Source organism: Dipodomys spectabilis, unplaced genomic scaffold, assembly GCF_019054845.1.
Source record: "Dipodomys spectabilis isolate Male_0828 unplaced genomic scaffold, ASM1905484v1 ptg000229l, whole genome shotgun sequence".
Lineage (NCBI taxonomy): Eukaryota > Metazoa > Chordata > Mammalia > Rodentia > Heteromyidae > Dipodomys > Dipodomys spectabilis.
In genome coordinates, this window is record NW_024870906.1 from 2,687,782 (window position 1) to 2,697,380 (window position 9,599).

Below are 9,599 nucleotides of genomic sequence, written 5' to 3' on the forward strand. Positions count from 1 at the left end.
TTGAGGTGCAGGTTTTAACTCTGAGGTTTTTGTTCTGTTTTGTTTTTGTTCCGTTGGTCTGGGTTGTTTTTGACCATCTCTGAAACACAGCTATGTCTTCATTCAATCAACATTCCCAGAATACCTTTGAGAGCCACAGTCTGGGGACAAGTCAGAGGAAACTGGGGGGGGGGGGGGGGGGGGAGAAGGGGACAGCAACAGGTCAAGTCACATGTGGACGGGTGATAGACGGGGCCGGGTGGAGACCAGCAGACATGACCTGCAGAAAGCCAGGTAAGCTCTGCCCACGAGGAGTCAGCTAGACATTCCATGCCAGGGTGCCAATTTTACTGATTGGCAGGACCATATGGCAGTTGGACAAAATTCCATGACCCAAGCACCCACAGAGAGCTGTCTAGGTTTGAAATCATGCAGATCTAACCAGATGTACCAGGCAGTTCTTCCCCATCTACCAGGGTGAGCAGGAGCAGCTATAAATGGCTTGCTGAGTCACCTGCAGTGTTTACTAACCAGATGATTACTGAGCACCTACTAAGTGTTGGGTATCATTCCTGCCCATAGGAATTCATAGAAGTGCTATTCTACTGAGAGGAGCCACAAATATAAGTAACATTGGAAGGAGAAATAACATGTAAACACTGTAAAGCCTTCAGAGTCCTGAGTTAAAAGAAATAGATGCTGCAGAGAAAAACAGCAGGGGCAGGTAACAGGAAAGCGCAAAAGGGCAGGAGGGGGGCACTGTGGGAAGGGCGGTGGGAGGACACGCCCCTCTTGAGGGCGGGGTTTCAAGAGGCACACCCACTGGAGGGAGGGTCTTGGGAGGGTGGACCCGCTTGTGGGCGGGACTTCAGGAGACACACCCACTGGGGGAGGGGTTTGGGAGGGCACGCCCACTCGTGGAAGGGCATTAGGGAAGCCTAAGGAAAGGGGCATATTCGGCCCCCTGAGCACACAGCAGTGGAGAGGAAGAAGGAAATAAGGTCTAGATAAACTATGAACTGGTCTTCCATGCCCTTAGGCACTGAAGGAAGAGCCAAAGGTGATGGTTCAGAGGATGGAGTAGGGACAGGAAGAGGCGTGGCCATCCACAGACATCCTACTGGCCGAGGCTTTGAGGTAACCCAGGGGCCATCTGTACCAGGCAACTAGAGATTCAGCTCCTGAGAGCGTGGGCTGGAGATACAGATCTAGGAATTATCAGGACGCAGGTGAAAACTGAGATGGTGCTGGGGAGACAAGAAGGTGGGGGCAGAGTTCTGAGGCCCAGAAAGCTGCCCAGGGAACTGAGGAAGCGCCAGACCCAGAGGGAGAGAGAGGGTGGGGAAAAGGGGGACCAGGCGCTCCCAGAGGGGGCCAGCAAGGGTGTGATGTGTGCAAAAGCCAGGGGCAGTGGGTGACAGGAGAGGAAGCCAAGGCCGAGAGTCAACAGTGGTTTCCCAGCACTGGTTATTTTAAGGAGGCAAAAAGGAGCAACAGGAGTTTGTTTGTCTGCAGGAGGAAACAGTGAGGTGCTCTGGGCTTGAGGGGTCCAGGTGAGTCACCCAGGGCAGGCTTGTTTATAGAAGATGTGACCGGCTTGTACCTGTAGAAATGTTTCTCAGAAGGAACCACTGGAGGTGGGAAGGGTAGCAAGCCTGGAACTGAGTCACCCAACACAGGTGTCCAAGCCCCTACGGGGATTCACGCATGTGGTCTCATTCAATTCTTTCTCCAACCCTGCAAAGTAGGTCCTGGTGTCAGTGTCCCTGCTTTGCAGGAAAAGGATCAGAACTGACAAGAGATCAAATCGCATACCCCAGGTGGGGTCAGGACTCGAACCCAGCTCCTCGGTGCTTGGTGCGGTATCACTCTTTGTTCCTTAGAGGAACAAAAGACACCTACCTGTGTCCCTTACAACAGGGGAAAGGATAAGAGCTTGCAAAGACAGGGGTCAGAAAAGGAGTTTGTTAGGATCCTGGTTTCTCTGTGAACTTAGACACAGCAGGCCATGCTGAAGATGGATGGGGGAGGGGAGGGGGGAGGGGAGGGGGGAGGGGAAGGCTAAGGAACAAGAGAAGAGGTGAAGCCACCATGGAGAGCAGGTGATGAGACCCCCCCCCCCAGGAGGACAGAGAGCAGGGCTGAGGGGACCCCAAGAGAAGCAACCCGTGATCTGCTCCTGAACACGCAGCAGCCCAGTGAAAAAGATGGGTTGGTCAAGACCAGCCAATGCTAGAAGAAGCAACAGCAGAGAAATTGAGGGCTGGGGATGACTACAGAGACGGATTACAGAGCACTGACAGCTGAAGACTTCAGAGGTGGGAGGGCTCTGGGCGTGGACAAGGCCCTGGGACACAGGAAAGCCACTGAGCCCAAGAGTGTGAAGAATGGAGAGAGAGGGTCATGTGGGAGTGGCTGGGAATGTGGCTCAGAGTAGTGCACTTACCTAGCAGGCACCAGGGCCTGGGAGGGAGGAGGGAGAGGAGGAGGGAGGGCGGGCAGGCAGGCGGCTGACTTGGGACATGAGCTGGGACCTTCAGGGTACTCAAGGTCCACGGAGATCTGTGGTGGGGAAAGAGTCTGTGCCAAACTCTAATGGATGGACTCAAGAGAACATTCCAGGTACTGTCCCAGGTGTTATGAGAATCTAGCCCTCTAATCACCTGGGACAGAACTGCCCCCCCCCTTTTAAAAATAAACAAGGAAACTGGACCCAGAGAGGTTAAGAAACTTTGCCTAAGGCCACTCAGAGGTAGATCTAGAACAGTGCTGGGTGGTCAGATGCAAAGTCCCTGTTCCTGACTCACCCTTAACACAGGACAGTGGGAAGCGGTTAACAAGAGATTTCACAGGATTCCACCGAAGAATGAGGGCAGGAGAGAAACCTCAGGAAGTGGTGTCAGCGAAGAGAAAACAAGAAGATGATCTGCACCCCCCATCTTAAAGATGAGGAAATTAAAACTCAGAAAGCTAAGTCCTCTGCCCAGCCAGGATTTGAACCTGGGACTTACCGTGCCACAGGGCCACACAGAGGTTAGCTGGGAGCAGCAGGGACCACTTTCATTTCAGATTTCAGATTAGAAACAAACAAGAATTGGCCCAAGCAGGAAAGACTGAGTACTAGGGGAGATCAGAAAAGTGCAGAGCGCTCTGGGGGTTCAGACACAATCACAGGCGTTGGGAGGGGCAGGTGAGCTCATTAGAGGATCCCAGCCCCCTCACAGCCAGAACAAACAGCACCTGAGACCCTAGGTCAGGGAAACTGGGACTAACCCCCCCCCCCCCCCATGAATTGCTGCTCCAAAGAACAACTGGGAAAAAGCCCTTTGCCCAAATGAAGGCAGGAACTTTTGGGGTCAGCCCCCACCTTGCCAGTGACACAGAGGTCGCCAGGCCCTGTGCACACAAGAATATCCCATGTGTGGTTCAAGCAATGCAGTGGATTAAATCCACCATCTGTAAACCCAAGTGCTACTCTTTATTGAGCTGGGAAGGTGGCTCAGTAGTAGAGCGCTTGCCTTGCATGCATGAGGCCGTGGGTTCGATTCCTCAGCACCACATAAGAAGAAAAAGCCGGAAGTGGCACTGTGGCTCAAGTGGTAGAGCGCTAGCCTTGAGCTGAAGAGCTGAGGGACAGTGCCTAGGCCCAGAGTTCATCCCCCATGACCAACAACAGCAGCAAATATATATATTTATTATTACTGAAGCCTTTTTAGAAAATTTAAATTTTATAAAAAGCTGGGACCCCCCCTCCTGCTGCTCTGAGTGGTCCCTGGATGTCATCCCCAATCGTGTTCCCCCTCTCTCCACCCCCCCCACCCCTGACATTTCTGGACAAGGTGAATGGGCAAGTGAGGGCCAAATGTCAGATCCAGGCATCAAGGTGGCCCTGGGGGGCGGGGTCATAAACGGAGGGGGCCTGCGGTTTGGGAATGTCCCTTTTTTTCTCCAACTCACCTTTCAAAAAAGCACCTCCACGGAGAGGTGACCAGAAGAGGAGGGAGGACAGGGATCGGAAGGGGAGGGAGAGGGTGGGAGAACAAAGGCTCTCATCTGGACTTTCACACCCACTTGGAGCTGAATGGTGTCACCGGAATGGGACTTTGTTGTCGGGTGCTGAGGTGGCGGGAGGAGACTCTGACAAAGGCCCACACCCCGGCCACCCGGAGTCACCAAGGCCAGAACAGGAGAGCTGAGGAGTTGCTGAATGCCCAGGGCTGCCTGAGCTCAGCAGGGCAGGCCCCCAGGTGGCCCCCAAGAGGAGCCGGGAACCCTGAGCCTAGCTGGGAACTTGGCCATGCATGAGCTCCCCCTGGATTCCCAGGCTGGAGACTGGGAAGGAGGGTTCATCCTAGGAGAGCCAGGGCAGGGCTTCCCGGACAAGCCAGGCAGAAGAAGGGCTGTGAAAGGGTCAGCGGAAGGTCCCTCGGCTTCAAATCTTTCCTGTTTCCTTTTGGTCCTGCTCTCACCATGGCGGACACCATGTGGTCTAGGAGCACTGTGCCTAATCTGGTTGGAATTTCCTCCTCCACCCACCTGGCATGCTCCCCACAGGCTTGAGCACTCCTGACCAGACCTGGGGTTTCTCATTTCTACTCCCAAGTGTCAGTCTAGACCACTGCATCACCTGCCACTTTGGAATCGCAGTTAGAAACTCCTAGACAACCCTGGGTTGGAGAAGCTCAGGTAAGAAAAGCAAGCTGTGCCTCTCCCTCAGCCCTGCGGAGACCCTGTGAGTCACAGCATCCCTGGGGGCAAAGGTCACAGCAGCCTGGTCCAGTACCAACGAGTCAGCACAGGTACCACTTGGTGTAGGGAATAAGGAAAAGAAGACAGAGCCAGGCAACAGTGACTACGTCTGTAATCCTAGCTACTCGGGACACTGAGAGCTGAGCACGATGATTCAAAAACAGCCCAGGCAGGAAAAGCCCATGCAACTCTTATTTCCATTTAATCACCAAAAGGAGAGAAGTAGACCTATGGTTCAAGGGGTAGAGAGAGTTCAAGTCCTCAGGGAAAAGCCAAGCAAGAGTAAACTGACACGCAAAAAAATTAATAATAATAATACACAGGAAGGAGGAAACTTGAAAAATCAAATTGCTGCCATTCTTTCAAATTAGTTTAATAATCTCAGCTGTTGGCAGTTGAAGCCTCAGGTTCACAGTACTGAGGAGTCTTCAACAGTCACCAACAGCTACAGGTGGATTTCACACTGCCAACAGCATTACACACACACACAGCATTATACACAGCATTACACACACACACACACACACACGCACACGCACAGCATTTCCAGTCTGTGTATCTCCAGACTGCAGGACAGGCCTGCTTCTATTTTATACTCTCACCAAATTCTCTTTAAAAGCTGCACCCAGCCAGGTGCTCACCCAGCCTGGTGGCTCACACCTGCAATCCTAGCTACTCAGGAGGCCGATATCTGAGGATCATGGTTCAAGGCCAGCCCAGGCAGGAAAGTCCATGAGATTCTTATCCCCAATTAACCCTCAGAAAACCAGAAGTGGCGCTGTGGCTCAAATGGTAGAGTGCTAGCCTTGAGCTGAAGAGCTGAGGGACAGCGCCCAGGTCCAGAGTTCAAGCCCCACAACCAACAAAAAAAAGACCAAAAAAAATTAAACTTTTGCTCATCCTAAAACAATTCACATGGATTTGGCCTTGGCTATAAAGGTTATTTTAAAATTTGAAGTCATATAAAAGGACGACACGAGTTGTATGTTGACAGAAAAAGGTGAGTTAGTGATGTGGTTAAATATGCCATTGTAAGAGTGACAAAACTAAGGCACAGAACAGTTGTCCATGGTAGAAAACAAATAGGAGCGGGGCTGGCAACCCAGCCTCCTGACTCAATTTCTCACAGTGCACATAATCCAAAATGTTTCAGAGGCGCACAGCTGTGGTCTTCCAAGGAACTATACCCTGTCACCTCATGCTGGGCAGATACTGCACTGACTAGGGCAGACCCTGGGTTCATGGATGCTTTCCTTGTGGCATATAATTAATTCTCTCCAAGCCTCTTGTCTCTGCTTCAAAACCAGGAAGAAAAATCCTTGCTGCCCCTTCCAAGAAAGGTGCAGAGAAAAGATGAAGCATGGACCACCAGCCCCGCATTCTGAAGAACTGCAGTGTACCAAAGGGTTAGAGACGGGCTGCTGGAACTAAACACACTTGCTGACTAGCTAACCCGGTGCTTGTCTGTGACAGCAGCCTCTTCCACCCCATCTCCACGCTCAAGGGTCCCCACGTGGAAACTGTTAGGGAAGGTACTACGCGGCACACAGGTGAGGTCTGAATCAACCACAGAAAAAAGCAAAGAGGAGGAGGGGCAGGGAGACCTACACACAGAGCACGTAGACAAGGAAGACAAATACCTCCACTTTCAAAAAAAAAAGGCATCACTAATTATTTCTAATCCTAAAAATAAGTTGAAACAAGCTGAGCACTGATGGCTCATACCTGTAATCCTAGCCACTCAGGCTTTGATAGAGGTTCAACGCCAACCTGGGCAGAAAAGTCTATGAAATTCTATCTCCAAAACAGCTGGGCTGGAAGCATGGCTCAAGTAGCAGGAAGCTTCGAGTTCAAACCCCAGTACAAGCGAAAAAGAAAAAGAAAACAGTCGAAATCATACTCAGACTCAAATTTATGGCCCAGAAGCCCACGGGTCTCAACAGTGGTGGCACCCTCTAACAGAGTGAATGCTTGTCTCTATAGCCTGGGCCCACTCTATTCACATCTCCCCACACTTGGCCCAAGGCACTCAAGACAATAGTTTTAAACACAGGAAGTTTTACTACCTATCGGGCTCTTTTTCTAAACGAATGTTACCTAGGTCTTCCCTGGAGGAGCTTTGAAAACCTCAGAGACAAAGTCTCTCCCCTATCCCCTCAGTAACAGTAGCAAATTTCTTCCTCTGGTTCCTTGCAGAGAAGATAGAAGAGTCAATGAGCCCAGCCCAGCAGCAAGCTGGAAGGAAGGACTCGCCTTCCTGGAAATCCCATGCCTACTTTCACTGGACTCAGCCTGTCAGTCTGTCCACCAGCTCTGAGGCACAGTGGGAGCCAGACATTCTCCTCTTCACCTCCGCTCATCAGGAGCCTGATTCATCAGGCTACAGCTGCCGCTGCTGCAGTGCTATGGACCCAGCCTTGTAAGATGACCTCCATCCAAGAGCTTCCCAAATTCCCCTAAAGCACAGTGGAGCTCCGATAGTTCCCTCCCAGTCAGGGCAAGCTTAATCCATTTGCCTCTGGGTGCCTCCGTTTCATGTGTTACTTCCCAGACTGCACTGGGCATGAGATGAGTTTGCTTATTAAAAATGTCATGAGTAACAATCTGTCCTGCTTTTTGCTCCTTTCTATGCCCTGCCATGGACAACTCTGAGGGACAGGAAAATAACAAGTGGTAAAGGTGTGTGTGGGGGTGGGTGTGTTCTTGGGGCTTGAACTCAGTACCTGGACCCGGACCCTTAGGTTTTTCCCTCAAAGCTGGTGCTTAATCACTTGAGTATTAAATCCCCTTTTGGCTTTCTGGTGATTAACTGAGGATAAACATCTCCAGGACTTTCCTGCTGGGGCTGGGCTTCCAACTACGATCCTCAGATCTCGGTCTCCAGAGCAGCTAGAATTACGGGCGTGAGCTAAAGCTGTCTCTCCACAGAAGTGTTATGTAGAGCAGCTGGGGGAGTGACCAGAACAAACTTCTGTTACACAGAACCAACTCTCCAGGCCATCCACCTCCCCGTCAGCAGAAGAAGTCACTGTCCGGCTACCTGGGAACCCCAGAAAAGAAGGGACGCTAGAGGGTCACGGAGGGGACGCTGAACCAGTGCCCGCCAACGAGCTGCCCCGGGCAGGAAGACGCCCAGCCGTCCGACTGTCCCCAAAACAACCCGGGAAGCGCGGCCCTGAGAGCGAGCGTGGCTGGCGCTTCCCCTGCGGCGAGCGCCCGGGGAAACGGCGCACGTGGAGTGCGGGCGGCCGGCGCCCGCGCGCGCCGCCGGTGCGGACCCGCAGGGAGGACCCCTCCCCAGCCGAGGCCGGCCGCGCTCGCCCCGAGTCCTCCCCGGCCCCAGCGCCACCGAAAGCGGTGCGGGGCACCGGGACCCCTCGCGGGACGAGGGGAGGCCCGCCCGGAGGCCTCCGCGCGCGGCGGAAGGAGCAGCGCGGCGCGTCTCCAGGAGACTGGGGAGACCCCGGCCCGCCCCCCCCCCGGCCCGCCCCCCCCCGGCCCCGGCGCCGGGGACAGCGCGGGGTCCCGGCGCCGCGCCTCGGCCGGCGCTGCGCGGGATGCAGACGCGCGCGTGCGCCCCGGCTCCCGCGCGGCGGGCTCCTCCTCCTCCCCCGCAGCCCGCCCGCGCCTCACCTTCACCGAGTCCACCGGGTACATGATCGAGTGCTCCAGGATCCCGGCCATCGCTCCGGCTGTCATGTGCGTGGACACCGCGGCGCCGGTCGGCAGGTTCTCGTAGTCCTCCGACCCCGCGTCCTTGCAGCCGCCGCCGCCATCTCGGCAGTCCCCATCCATCCTCCGCCCTACGGCCTGGCTCCCCACGCCGCCGCCGCTGCGCAGCTCCATGCGCCGGCCCCGCGGGACGCGGGAGGCCGCGGGAGGGACCGGGGCGGGGAGGGGAGCGGGCGGAAAACTTCACTTCTTAAAGCGGGAACCACCTCCCCGGGGCCACGGCGCCTGACGCCATGGCGGGCTGGGGGAGGAGCCGAGGGGCCGCAGACACCAATGGCTGGAAAGAAGAGGCCGGCGACCGCCGCGCCATTGGCGCGCGGGGCGCCGAGCACCCGCCCCTCTGTGTGACGCCACGGCCCCTGCACCTCTCCCGGCAACCGGACGGGGGCGTGAGCCGGCGATGGGAATGGTTGGCCGGGGAAGCGGTGCTGGGCGAGCCGGGGCCGGGGTGGTGCCGGCCTCGCCGGGGGCAGCGGGAGGGCTGGTGGAGAGACCGCGACCGCGGCAGCCCCTCCCCAGGCGGTGGGGAGCCTGTGTGCCCAGAGCCCGCGGTTTAGCAGCTTGACTGGAAACGTCGGCCGTGAAGCCGCTGCCGGTGGTCGTGGGAGGGGCCGTCGTAGAACGGAGGCCACACCTGGCTACCGGTGCGCCCGCGCGCGCAGGAGGCGCTGAAGACTCGGGGTTCCCCTCTAGGCGGCCTTGCTGGGGAGCACCCCACTTAGTTCAAGGTTGTTTCTGTCGCTCAAAACGTACAAGATCCTCTTCTAGTTTTCCCAAAGAGGTCAAGTCTACCCTTCCCCGGTGTGCCCGCCAGCACCCGTCACCAGGAGACGGCGCTTGGACGGGCGCCTCCGTCCCTGGCACCTTTCCTGTGCGTTTGGACGGTCTTTAGAGACCTGCCGTGCCAGTGGTGCCAGGTGACTGTGTAAAGTCTTGCAGTCGACAGCTACCTGTCTTTTAAAACAAGGGTCCCAACTGGCTGCTTCAGTCCATGCTACCCCAGACTGCTTTAACATTGGGGGGGGAGGGGGATCAAAAACAACAGAGGCATCTGTCTGCTTGTCATGTGCCAGGGCTGAGTGGGGAGGGGCTGATCTTCAGCTGGGGGGGGCCTCCCTGCCTTATCTGGAGGAGGCTTC

General features: G+C 55.4%; 1 protein-coding gene across 1 annotated transcript in view; it reads right to left on the bottom strand.

The window, feature by feature from the left end:
• The window catches only part of Slc25a37 (solute carrier family 25 member 37), a 33,057-nt gene extending 24,318 nt beyond the window's left edge, over positions 1-8,739 (bottom strand). The window contains exon 1 of the mRNA XM_042697797.1: positions 8,362-8,739. Coding sequence (XP_042553731.1) covers positions 8,362-8,574 — 213 coding nt within the window. The 5' untranslated portion in view covers positions 8,575-8,739. The remainder of the gene's footprint in view (positions 1-8,361) is intronic.
• Positions 8,740-9,599: the final 860 nt, after the last annotated feature.